We start from the raw sequence: 13491 nt of genomic DNA, 5'->3' as shown, positions 1-13491 counted from the left end.
ACAGCATACACATGAACCACAGGTATGTGTGGGACTAGCAGAAACACAGCCCATAAAATCCACACTCAGCCTCTGTCTAGCACGCGAGGAATGTTCCCCGAGCGCTTCACTATCGGCGTTGAGCCAGGAGGGGCTATCCTCGCCTCTTCTTTGAAGTCTGTGTGGGAGACAGGCGAAATGGGAAAGGGGCAGTCATCGCGAGCCGGAGCCAAGAGGCTAGCTATTGCTAGGTCAGCCAATTTATTTCTCATTCGAAATTAATTACCGACGTAGCCAGTGCGGGGGCCGAGCCACGGCGTCGCTAGGCGTCCCGTGCATCGCCCCCACGGGGAGCACTTGAACCCCTGACCCCTCCCACCACGGTCGTTTGGGGCCAGAAGGGGTGCGTGACATGGCCCTGGCCCAGAGACACTGCCCCGCCAGGCTGGGAATGCAGTGGCACTGTGGGGGGATTGGGAGAGGGACAAAGAAGGGGAAGAGGGGCTCCACTGATTCAGGGCTCATTGGGTTAGAGAGCTTCATTATTAAGTCCCCTGTCACTCTGCAACAAAAAGCACCCCACGGGCCGGTGGTGGCTAATAAAACCACCACCCTTTATACCTCAAGACCACTTCTGACATCTTCCTTTGAGGAGAAATGAAAGTGTGCAACCCCAGCTTAATGAAAGTATTCACGTCTTTCGGCTGAATGAACCGCCGCTTCACGCCGAACACGGAGCCGACGAGAAGTGCCAAAACCGACTTGAATTAAGCTGCTTTCACACCTGCTTAATTAGATAATGTTGGGTGAATTTTCATTTGGACTTGCTACACTTCACTACAATATTATACGGCATATGGCACAAACAGACTGCAGGACATATTTGAGGATCTTGCTCTGTGTGTGTGTGTGTGTGTGCTTTTTGAGTGAATTTGTTCAGCAGGTGTCCTGAAAGCATGAATGATCTGCTTATGCCCTCAAGACTAATTTAGACCCTCCAGGTAAATGTATGAAAGCCGAACGAGCATTTTGTCTTTTCCCAAACCGGTAATTTGAGCACTTGGACTGTTGGTTGCAGAAAAAAAAAGTTGATTTAAGAGCTCACTGTCCTTCGCGAGAGAAACATACATATTCACGTTCTCAGGAATGGTTCTACCTAATGGTTATTGCATAGCTCCGCTGCCTGTTGCTCATGTTGAAAAGCTAACGTTTGACGAGCAGAGAGTCACATTTCATTTAGGAAAAGAATGCTTCTGTTGAATGTGGGATCGTGCTGCATACACGTGATCCTTTTACCATCTATGCATGTATTTAATTCTCTGCATCCACACAATCTGATTATAACAACCATGCATCCACACTGCACCACCTGTCAGCTCTCTCAAGGTCTTTGCCTTCCCTCACTCGGCTGGATTGCTTCCTGACAGTCAACAACAATTATGATAATCTAATAATCATTTGAGCCAATTTATCAAGCAAAAAAAAGCAAATGCAAAAACAAACATGTACCCGTTCCAGCTTCTCAAATGTGACCATTTGCTGCTTTTCTTATAATATATACAATAATTCTCTTATAATCATAGTAAATTGAATATCACTGGGGTTTGTGCTGATGAGCAGACAAAACAAGCAAACGAAAGAGGCCTTCATTGGGTCTTGGTCTCTGAAAAATTCTGACTTCACGGCGCAAACGATTAATCAACCAATCAAAAGATAATAATAGATAAAGCAATAATAAAAAATAATTGTTGTATTAGTTGCAGCCCTATTAAATTAAAAAGTCAAGCCACACTTGAAATCAGGCTTGGAAGAAAAACCCAATTACTGTGTGCCCAAACATGTCACTGCACCTCGTCCTAGCGTGATGGAAAAGGAGGGAATAAATGAACAGACAAGTTCAGCTGTAGTCATTAATGTTCATCTCCCTGTGTTCTTGATGGGACACCTCATTAAGAATCTGTTGGCAGCAGCTGGCTTGCTATCCCACCCCATTACTGCCCCACCACGGCAAAAAAAAAAACCTGCCTTTGGCCCACCCGCCCCATCCCCCGCTCCAAACACGTCCCTCGTGTCTCATATGACATCTGTGTCTCGAGGTCTTGTGAAGGAATGCTGCCTGCCTGCCTGCCTGCCTGCCTGCTATCCCTCCGCAGGTGCTCCCTGCTGGCCGCCATCCATTCTGCAGCCATGCTGGTGCTGTGACTGAGTGACCTGTCACAGGCTGAGAAGTAGTATGTGTGTGTGTGTGTGTGTGTGTGTGTGTGTGTGTGTGTGTGTGTGTGTGTGTGTGTGTGTGTGTGTGTGTGTGTGTGTGTGTGTGTGTGTGTGTGTGTGTGTGTGTGTGTGTGTGAGGTTCAAGGGACAGTGGTTAAGGAATCAGAGGGAATTCATGCAGCTGCTTTCCATCGCTGCCCGTCGTGTACACTTTAAAGCTGGATGAAGAAACTAAAACATCCTCACCTCTAGGAGCTTATGGCCCCCTGCCTTCACCTGCTTATCCTCCTCACCAAGCTCAGCCTCCTCTTCCACCTCCGTATCAGACAGAGGAAGGTCGTGTCCGTATTTAGACTCAGCTCAAGAGACTGTGTCGTCCCAGATGCTGCTCTCGGGTTCTGAGCGGCTTCATCCAGCAGCGATTGAAACTACAGCTGTACTGCATGTCTGATTTTTGGCATGGCGCCACAGAGAGTCAATACAATTATTCTCCACAATGTAGTCCCTCCCAGGAATGTCATCAGCAGAGCAAACAGGAGAAATGCTTTGAGTCATAATGTCATTATGTGACAATTGTGCAATCTTCCTCTGCATTGTGTAAGCCCGCAATCTAACTTGTTCCTCACTATCTTAAGTTTCATCTGGCAGTCTTTTATCAGACTCTATAAAACAGAAACTAGCAGAGATTATCACGTTCCCCAAAAGGCCAAGAGACCAGACTCCACATTAGGAAAAGGACACTCATAACTGAGGTAAGGGAGTGGAATCTCATTTTATTGCCATAATCGCGGTCGTCCAGGTGCATGGCCACATGGGGGCCTCACGTCCAAAAGAAATTAGGGCCACCTCAAAGACCGTCCAGTTCAAAACAACTCTGTCACTTTGAGAATGTGAACAAGTCTTGCATGAAATGACAAATCACGAGCAAAGAAGACCTATCCAGGAGCTCCTGTTTCTGATATTGTAATTAAAAAAAAGAAGCCCCGATGCCTCCGTAAAAAGCTTGACATTTTCATCAACAGCAGAATTTATTCACCGTTGTACAGTAAATAACATTTCAACGAGCAATTAGCATTTTCTAAAGCCGTGTAATATTTATATGAAAGACAAAAAAGGCCATCATCCTTCAAGTGCTGCTGAGGGACACATTTATTCAGCTGTGAAGGACCGAGAAAGCAGAATCAAAAGAGACGGCCAATTCCATTACATCATGGCAATGCATTAAAAAAGGCTTACAGCGGTAATTTCTCCATTTCTGCTGCCTCTCTTGACCTCCGTTAGTTTCAGATGAGCTCAGAGTTGAGGAGGAACTGGCTCCAATAACACGGTCAGAAGTCAGTGGAGCCCCATGGAGCCAGAAGGGGAGCTCACAGCGGCACAAAGGAGCCTCTATATCTAATGCTGAACGTTTCAAAGAATCGTTTCAGCATGGATTTTAGCAGCAGAAACAGAGAGCTAATACCGGGAGAAGTTTTTCCAGGGGTCACCATAGCAGCAGGTGAGATCAACACAAAGCCTGGGAGGTTGACTGGAGAGGCTCCAAGAAGAGCTGGGACACTTGTTGGTGTATACATGACTAGGACTGAGCCTCCACCGGTCTTAACGCTAAACCCCAAACTGTTTAAACTTAAGACTCAACAATCCAGAACGCCGCTGTGCTTCGCATGCCGAGTCCGTGTCATGGAAAAGTACCGAGTAGGACAAAAAAGAAAAAATGACACCTTCTATTCTTGCTGCGGCCTAAACACACTACGCCTACCACGCTTGAAAGTTAAGTGGTTTTTAAGGATTTCCACTACAGAATCCGGACAAACCGTTTTTTTTTGCCTTGTAAAAACGAAAAATACAGAAAGTTCAAACTGAATTGTTTTGGCACGGCTCACCAAAGTTGGAGCGGCTCCTTTTCTATTCCAAACCTTGCGTAAAGGTTGAGCACTGGTAATTGGATGTGTGCCATCTAGGGCTTAGCAGTGGGCATGTCAATATGGTCCAATGGAATACATCAGGTTTTGATGTATGTGAATCTTATAAAATCTTTTCCTGAGCACATTTGTCTAACTAAATAAAGACCTTCAAAATGAAATATTTGCCAGTAATAATTCACACTGCGAGGCAATCAATGCGTGCTTTTCTCAAAATATGGGCCAACTGCATAATACTGAATCAATGACACCCAGTTTGCTAGGTAGCCGCTATACAGAATAAACGCACGGCGTGAATCAGAATGGTCTAATTTCTTCTCAGTGAAAGTAGGTAAACACTTTTTTTTTCCTCCTAAATGCTGGAAAGTGATTTAAAGTCGGGGAAACTCTCTGAACCTTGTTGATCAAACAGCTGTTCAACCCCAGATGGGTGGCATACGCCTAAACAAACACCCTCCCAAACACACACACACACACACACACACACATCCCATCATGTCCAGAGCGGCCAAGAGCCACAGGCCAGTCACCAGATGATGGCAGCCGGCTCGATTGAGCGGCGCTCACAATCCTCCCTCTGTGACCGACTGGCCCCCACACCCTTCCAGCACATGAAAAGTTCCTTTGACTGAACGACGGCTGAGAGGCGCCGTGTGTTCGTGGGCGATTGATACTTTATGAGCGAGTGTAAGATGTCTCCCGCATGCACACACTGGTAAACCCAAACACCAATAATAATACGACGAGTTAAATGTTTTGAGGTTAGAAACGACAATACGAGCTAATTCGGCGTATGAGATAGATCATCACTGATCTCAACTTGCACTGCTAGAGCAGAGAAGGATCCATAAAGACAAGCCCTGGGAATAACAAGATGCACTATGTATAATGGGCAATTCTCATGAACAAAAATCATTATATCGGGAAAAAGTTGCATTGATTCTTGTTTTGCGTGCATTATCTTTGAAGCACGAGCTACTTAACAACTGCACTACACCGTGGAACTACACGGCGGAGAAGACTTCCCCGTTAATTCATCGCACCCTGGACGTCCTCCAAGAAAAGACGGCAGAGAATGACTTCTTGTCTGAGAGAGCTGCAGGACGTTTGAACTGCAGCAGGTACAGTCGGCGCAACCCGATGACGGTTATTAATCAGTCGTCCAAGAAGAAAACCAGCCACCTCACAATCACATAAAATATACACTGCGCTAATTATATTACAGGTTATTAAGAACAACAACTGATTGGGTCAGGAGTCTTAATAAATCAAAAAGGAATTATCGGAAAATGTGTGGTTAACTACTCGTATCTGTTTTTTTGTTCACACTTCTAATATAAAGGCTGAGCTGCACATTCGTCTTTCTAAAGTGCTCCGGCTTCCTGTTTGAGTCATTACACTTAAAGTGTTGAATGATTTTCCTGTTTGTTGCTTCCTTCTCTGAAGTCTCTAAACAGTTGTCTCAAAATGACAGTCGTTTGTCTTCTTACAGGTTTATGTAACCGTTATGAGATTCCTTTGTTGAGATAACGCCTCGGTAGATAATCTCTTCGTCAATATTCAAAAATCCCACATCGCTTTTCAAACTATCAAGAAAAACACGCTGTACGTCTGCTATGGAATATCAATATTTGATTTGAGAGATATCAGCCAGACCAACAACTCCAACTTTGATGAAAACGTAAATACAAAACAAACCCAGCCTCGTCCTTCAAGTGGTTAGTAATCACTGAAAAGTCAGGACCTTCATTTAAAAATGTAAAAAAAAAAAAAATCTTTTTATAAAAAGCTCAATTTTATTCTAATAGGAAAAGTCTGTAATATGCCCCCCCAGGGCTGTAAAAGCAGTCCAGTGTATAACAGAGCCTTGCACTCATTAGTCCGGGCTCATCTGACAAGCACAGCTTGCATGTGTCATAATCCTGTGCAGCTGCCACTACCGACAGGAGACACCATGACAGGAGCTCGGCAGAACCAAAATAGCAAAAGTTTGGGGAAAATTTTCGAGGCAAAAGGTCCTCGCTGTCCTTGCGTAACGACTTCTTTGGAAGGGCCACAAAGCCCATTGCTTCAAGGTTTTGCTCGAATGCCAGGCCAGCGGTAGAATTCTACTTTCGCTTGCAGTACACTACTTAAATCTAACATCAATACGCTCACTGCCATTTTGCTGCCGTCATGCTGCAGTTATAAAGGACATGCACCGAAACGCAGGAGCTTGACTGCTGCAGTTTGTCCGTATGCAGTAAAAGACGGGACAATGCCACGCTGTCCTCAAGAACACGACCAACTGTGGTTGCAGAACATATATATTACAGTGTCATGCTGTAGGACTACTACTTGCTGCTCATGCAACCTTCACTTACAAGTCTTTCTGGCCTTCTTGTGCGGCGCTCTGGTAGAAGCTTCAGTAAACAGTGGCGCTAGTGTTTGCGTGTCATAATGCTGTATTATTTGTGTTGGTTTAGCATAGCCCTCCACGTACAACGGCAAGCCCACTGCAATATGAAAGCGCATGTAGTTTAAGAAATGTGTGCAGACATTTTTTAGTCGAAAGGCAAAGCCTTGAGAGCATTTGATAAGATTTTATCAGTGCAGCTTCTCGCCTAATCAGATGCTTTTAAAAGATGTCGAAGACAAAGTCTGTAACTAAATCTAAAAGAATGCCCCAACACAACTTTGAGTTTGTGTAAGTGGTAGACTGTAGCCCGGCTCGAGGAGCAGAGCTCGACCACTTCAGTTCTCCAGAGCCGATCAGAAGTCGCCTTAAAGCTAAAGAGCACAGCAGCATAATAAAAGGTGTACAAACTCGACTCTTACGGACAAGTGGACGTCATTTCAGTCTCTTCTTTGTATGCTTTGCTCGCACTGCTGCTAATGTACGTCGGCTCCATGGAAACTGAGAAGACTCTGCTCTCTCAGTGGTCATTAAGCCTGAGCGTCATTCAATCACAGCAGAACAGGGCAGCCTGAACAGCAGCACCACCGTGGACTAGACATTTTGAAAACCGAAGGATCCGTGGAAATCAGTGAGGCGAACATGTCTGCAGCCATGTCTCCAGTGAAAGAGAACAATGTTGTTCAGGTAATGTCCCTCGGGTTACCATAAAGCCTCGAAGGACTCATCACACGGGGCAGTATGGACGGCTTTATAGCTTCTGGGCACTATCTAACTTTTTTTTTCAAACTCCCAGCAAATGTTTTTCAGCTTTTTTGTTTTGACATGAAAGGGCCAGCAGACACAAAGAAGACACATAGCAGCCGGATCGGAAAGGTGCTGCGTCTGACAGCGTTTTAGTCACAGCAGGAACACCTCTGAGGCTGAAAGAAGTTGGGCTTTCAAGAGGAGCGCGCTTGATGTGAGCCGATCTCTGTGAACCGACCAATCATAAACACCAAATAGGCTGGCTTTTCAAAGTACAGAGAAAGCGGATGGTCCAGGACAACACCCACACCCCAATTTGCACCACATTCCATCAAAGGGGGTTTTCCTGCATCCAGGGAGCAGGGTTCCCCCAGGAAAATGATTAACAGAAGTGTTTTTAAGAAGAAGAAAAAAAAAAAAGCTTTTATTCTCTGCCAGCACAGACACAATGTTTCCAACATCACCAACAATTTTTCTGTGCTTTTTACAGCGGTGTAGACACATTCACCATACGCCACCTGTCGTACAACAACCCCAGAGAGCAGGAACACAGACATACATACCTGTAAGGCTGGGCAACACAGTTGAAATTATAATTCACAATATTAATATTTACCCTATAGCAGAATGTATGGAAATATGGGACATTTTCGCAAAAATAAAATACAAAAAAAACTAGTGCAATGAACAGTGGATTGTTTTTCTGGTGGTTTACAACATATACAACAGTAAATACTTGAAAGGTTATACCACAACAAGTAAAACATAAAAAAATAAATACAAATAACTGAATGTGGGTGAAACTTCATACAGCTCTAAGAAAGTCTTTCAAGACCAATGATTGTGTCCCAGAATCAGCAGCTGGTAAACAGGCTTCGTTGGAGAGAGAGGAAGAGCAGACTTCAATCATGTTTCTTTGCGCCATACAAGAAGCAGAAGCGGCTCTGATTGAGGCAATTTCATCTGAGATGGAAGGCAGCAGAAGCCATGGACTTGTCCAGGAGCCGCTCTGGGTTTTAGACCATGACCCTTGGCTTCTCTTAACTCAAAACAGCGTTCCCTGCACTATCACAAGCAACCAGCCCTGCCCATGTCTCAAACACACAGCGGGCTAACAATGCCAGTTAGAGAAGCAGTTTTAAAAACAGCGTGCAGAACAGCAATCAATAAACATACGGGGCGGAAAAAAAAACTGTATTAAAATGTGTGGAGAGAGAAATTCGTGTTGATTCAATGTGGTGTACAAGCATTACACCTCCAGACAAACAGCTGGCGTGTGATCGTTTGATGTGTTGAGAAGCGGGATCAAACCGCGTGCATTACTTCCATCATGGTGCAAAATCCTGCTAATACATAATCCACCTCCTCTCCTCCTGCCGATTTCAACATTGATTTGTTACAACATTTAGGGTGGCGACGGTCTGAGACTTTCAAAGTACAATAACCATCTCTGGAAATATCACATTATCATAGGATACAGTATTACACTATCAAGATTGAGAACAGAAGATGGTATATCACAGAAGCAAGTTAGTTAACATGTTAGCAGGTTTAGCATATCTTATGGTACCTGCAGTACTGTAAAAAAAAAATAGTACCGTCACGCTTTCAGAATTTGGGCATTGACAGCAATATACAACAGTCAACAGTCCTATTATTTTGACACAATAGTCAGCTGAAAACTAATAGCTGAAAGCGGATGATTGCACTGAACCCCAATCAACGAAAAGATGCAACAACAGATGTGATGCCGTCTATTCAGAGGATATTGATCCGCCTCTCTCTCTGCCAATTACACGTGATAAACTGCTGTGACAGTTGGGGCAAAATATTTAGATAATTGTCGCCATGTTCACCTCCAAAAAAAAAAAAGGAAACCTGGACAAAAACGCGTTGATAATCTCAACTGTGATCCCAAACCGCTGACCTCACCACGCCGCCTGTAACACGAGGACACAAACTGAGGCTCCGCATCATTGTCCACAGCAGACCAGCAGCTTCTGATGGGGGGGTTGGTTTCATTAGTGAAACAGATGAATCAAACACGCCAAGTGCGCAATTATCCGTCTCTCGGTGGATGGAGGTCATTAGGACTTTTATGAGCGATTGGAGCCCATAAATAAATGATCAGTACAACGGCATACTCTCTATGGCAGAGACAACAGGTGACTCTGCATGACACCCCCTCTCAACTCATCACAGGATGATGTGGACATGTCGCAAAGATGCGTGTATTGAAACAATTTGTGTAAATGGCTAGAAGAGAACATTTCAGTACACTTTGCATACAGATCACACTGTGTAACGGTGATAACTAAAATATTCCTGAAATTCAGGATGACTGAGATCTAACTTTAATCCTTCTTTTCCCCCACAAACTGGGATCTGGGACCACCAGGGCTTTCCGGACACAACACAAAGGGTGGTAAATTATGTTCTTAGCAGCAGAGTCCACAGAGAAGACCTTAAATGTGCCAAAGAAAACAACAGTTGTTTATGAAGTCAGTGTTACATCTGAGGTGGCATGCGAGGATAAAACCCTGGCGAGTGGTCGGTCGGAGCAGGGAGGGTTGCCAAATGTTTACACATTTCCGCAGGTTATCTGCATTGTCCGCTGGGAGACAATCAGCCCACTATTCCCTCCCAGCAGGATTACAGAGATAAGATACAGCCTAAATGGATTTTACACTCCTCCAACAGGGACTTATCTACAAAAGCCAAACTTTTTAGAGCCTTTTTTTTTTATTATTATTAAAGTTAACTTGAAAAGGCTACAGTGGAGGAAGTGGTGAAAATGGAAGCAGTTCGGCTGAAGTTTTACAGGTTATTTTAAAGTAAAACAAAAAAAGTTAGTGACTATCTATCTATTATATATATGCCAAGTGAGACTGAAACTCTTCGGGCTGCAACTATGCCAACTTTGAGAAAGATAAGTTCTGGCCACAGTCAGGACCTCAAAGAAATGTGCTTTGAATAAACAGATATTTTCAGAGAAGGGGACCCCACAATTAGTAATTTGAGACTCTCTCTGCGTGTGGGTCCCAGTCCAATTCTCTGGAATCAATCAAAGCTCCCAAAGGAACTCCCTGGTCCCCTTAATCTCCTGGTTTTATTACTTTCCAGACAGTCGGCCTGTTTCACCCTACCCCCATCTTTCCCTTTTGTACTGATCTCCAGCAAAGCCAAGGAGGGGCTTTTTTTTTTTTCTTCTCCCTTCTCCCTCTCTATCTCCCCTTCCACCACTGCAGAGTGCTTTTCATGCAGGAGAGGGTCTTTCATCAGGCTCCACACGCAACGGAGCCCAACAGCTAGCACAGGCCTGTCACTCCAAGGCCCGTCTTCTATGCACATTCAATCTTTTTCAAACAAACAACACTGTTTCAAAGGCACATGGACTGCCTTTTCTTTTTTTTAAACACACACACACACACACACATGAACAAACAACTATTTTGCATACCACGAGACTGATGGGGGGGAAAAAACTGGGCCATGTTGCACAAGAGTAAGTTATATTTACAATTTTCCAGGACCACATGCTGCTGCGTTTGATAGCATCTATCAACTCAATATGATAAAGATGGTGTTTGTGATTTTGGTTGGAGCTGTGCACTCCAATCACTGCTGGAAACACTTTTTTTTTCTCTCTCTCATGGCTTTCCAATTAATCTCAGGCACCCATAGTGCTTGTAACAGATCGGGGTGAGACACATACTGACTCTAATCAATACCTGTAATATGAAGAAATCACTTAATATCAGTGAAATAGCTCACTACACAATACCATTATAAGAGAGACTGCAGTTCCCTCACTTCAAAACAATTAACAGAAGCAGAATGAATTGGGGTCTGTTTATCCATCAGCTAAGCATGTATTGACGGCCGGGTAATGAGATGTCTGCTGGACTGATGATGCTGGCTTATTACCTCAACACTGCGCACTAATGACTTTGTATTTTTTATTTATTTTTTTCCATATGCAAGTTCCTGCCATCCTTAGCATTCCCATGACCACAAAGCGCGCACACACGCACACACACACACACACACACACACAGGTAGACGGATGATCTCGATTCAACAAACAAAAACGCGCTGTTTAGCGTTGCAAAAAAAATCAAAAACGCGCAGAACCCAAAAAGACACATTTGTGTCAACAACTAGAACCGCATGTGTACGAATCCTGTGCAAGACAAACAGAGAACACCTATCAGCAGTTCTGCCTCAATAAGCCTGCAGACAAAAGGACGGAGTGGGGTAGAAAAGAAAGAAAGCGTGTTGCTTCCATGCTTTAAACGGGGCTGGTCCAGGAGTACATGTCTGCTGTGGGGGAAAAGCCTTTTAAAGTTGTGTAAATGGTTTCAGCAGAATTAGCTACCTAGCTCCATTTCTGACTTCCAGAGCCCAACAGCTTGCATTCCGTGTGCCTTTTTTTTTTTTTTTTTTTTTTTTTAAAACAACTCGTGATACAATGTCAGTAGATTTGTACATTCGAGAGTAAAAACACAGACAGACAGCAGAACAACTCGCAGTGTATTTAAAGGCATTTACCTTTGTCGACATGCTTTGCCGCGGTGGTCTCCGGGTAGAGAAAGGTGAGACAGAGGAGAGAGAGGAGCGACAGAGCTCCCCGCTCGGCCATCACTTTTCACAAATAAATCTTTGCAGGCTTCAGGAACCCCGGAGTAGCTTTAAAAAAAAAAAAAATCCTTAAAATCCCCGACCGCCTCCTGCAAATGCACAAGCGGAAAAAAAAAAGTTCAAAGTCCTAAAATGTGCAGAAACATCCGGAGCCAGGTACTTTTAAAACTGTCCGGATGAAACATGTAGCTGGAAAGAGGGAGCCGCAGGTTAGAGACACTGTTTTCTCAACTTGGTTCGAGGCAGAGGTCGGAGAAAAAACCACTGAAATCAATCCATAGCCACGGAGGCGCAGCGCAAGGACGAAACGATTGTGCGGGCGACTGAGCACCGACGCGCCGACTTAACTACTCCGATATATGTCAAGCGCGGAAAACAGTATTAAAAAAAAAAAAGAGCACAGCCAGAGAAACGATACGATCCGACCAGAAGGAGAAATCTCCGCCGCGGCCAGCTCTCCCCTCACCACGGACGGGACGTAAGAGAGCAGCGTGTTGGAGGGCTGGATCTCCACCGGCTCCCCGGAAAACAGGGTGTGGAGTCACACGGAGGTTTGGATCCTGGCCGCCTGTGTGCGCTAAGGCAAGAACTAAAATATGGTGTGGGATTTCAATCCGAAGAAAGCACCTCACATTTACACCGCAGGTGTGCTAAAATGTCAAATTAAATCAATTAAAGCATTAATAACAAGTTAATACTAACTTGAGGTCCAAAACTCACCTGCTGTATTTCCACAAGAGTTCTCATTAAAAGAAAACATGACTATAATATTGACTAACTGTAAATAACAGTTTGGGACAGGTGCGTTACTCATTAGCGCCAAACCCAATGAGAACAAAGTCTGAGCTCTTTGCACCTTTTGTAAGTTTAGTCTCCGTTGTGTGTTTTGACTCATCTTAACCTGTTAAATCTCACGAACTCTTTATATTTTATACCTGGCTCCCTAATATGTGCCTCTTACATCATTTTTTTTTTCTTTTGCACTAGTGATTACAGTTAATGAATGTTTGCTAAAGGTCAAATTAACATACAAAGCTAACCAGAAGCAACTTCATTAAAAAAACAAACAGAAAAACCTCAAAGATAGTTTGGCCACACGTACCCCTCTTTCCAGATTTTCGAAACACTTTACTACTCAACTGGAATGACAAATATTCTGACTTTTGACAATAAATACGATTTACGCTCTAAGTTGGTGCAACTCAAGCAAAGATGGCGGCCGGAAGTGGCATATCTCTTTATGAGTATGATGCAATAAGATAGTAATGTATAACAATATAATACAGTAGTAATACAAATAAATTGACAAAGTAATAAAACTTAACATTTTGAGTAGCAGTAAACACAAAGACAAAGGTACATTTACATTCTTTGTCTGGTTGAAGTAAAAGACTCCAAAAGTCACCAAAAAACAAAACGCTACAGCAAAGCATTTGGCTTCTAGCTAGCCTATTTATCTTTGAGGAGTAAATGATGCGCTCCGCGACGCAATTGTCGTTAATGATCAATGCATTCTTTAAAAAACAATTCTCAAATGTAAAAGTGACGATGATGTGACAGGTGCAGAGGGGCTGAACGCTCCAAGCACAAGCT

The 13491-nt window shown here is 43.9% G+C and overlaps 1 protein-coding gene across 8 annotated transcripts in view; it reads right to left on the bottom strand.

Moving 5' to 3' along the window:
* neo1a (neogenin 1a) overlaps positions 1–11949 on the bottom strand; it is a 153843-nt gene extending 141894 nt beyond the window's left edge. For all 8 annotated transcript variants that reach the window (XM_079161484.1, XM_079161486.1, XM_079161485.1 and 5 more), the window contains exon 1: positions 11809–11949. In XM_079161484.1, coding sequence (XP_079017610.1) covers positions 11809–11899 — 91 coding nt within the window. In that variant the 5' untranslated portion in view covers positions 11900–11949. The remainder of the gene's footprint in view (positions 1–11808) is intronic.
* Positions 11950–13491: the final 1542 nt, after the last annotated feature.

The sequence above is a fragment of the Pholis gunnellus genome (assembly GCF_910591455.1).
Source record: "Pholis gunnellus genome assembly, chromosome: 1".
Taxonomy (NCBI): Eukaryota; Metazoa; Chordata; class Actinopteri; order Perciformes; family Pholidae; genus Pholis; species Pholis gunnellus.
Note: the sequence above shows the minus strand (reverse complement) of the source record. Positions and strands in the feature narration are given on the sequence as shown.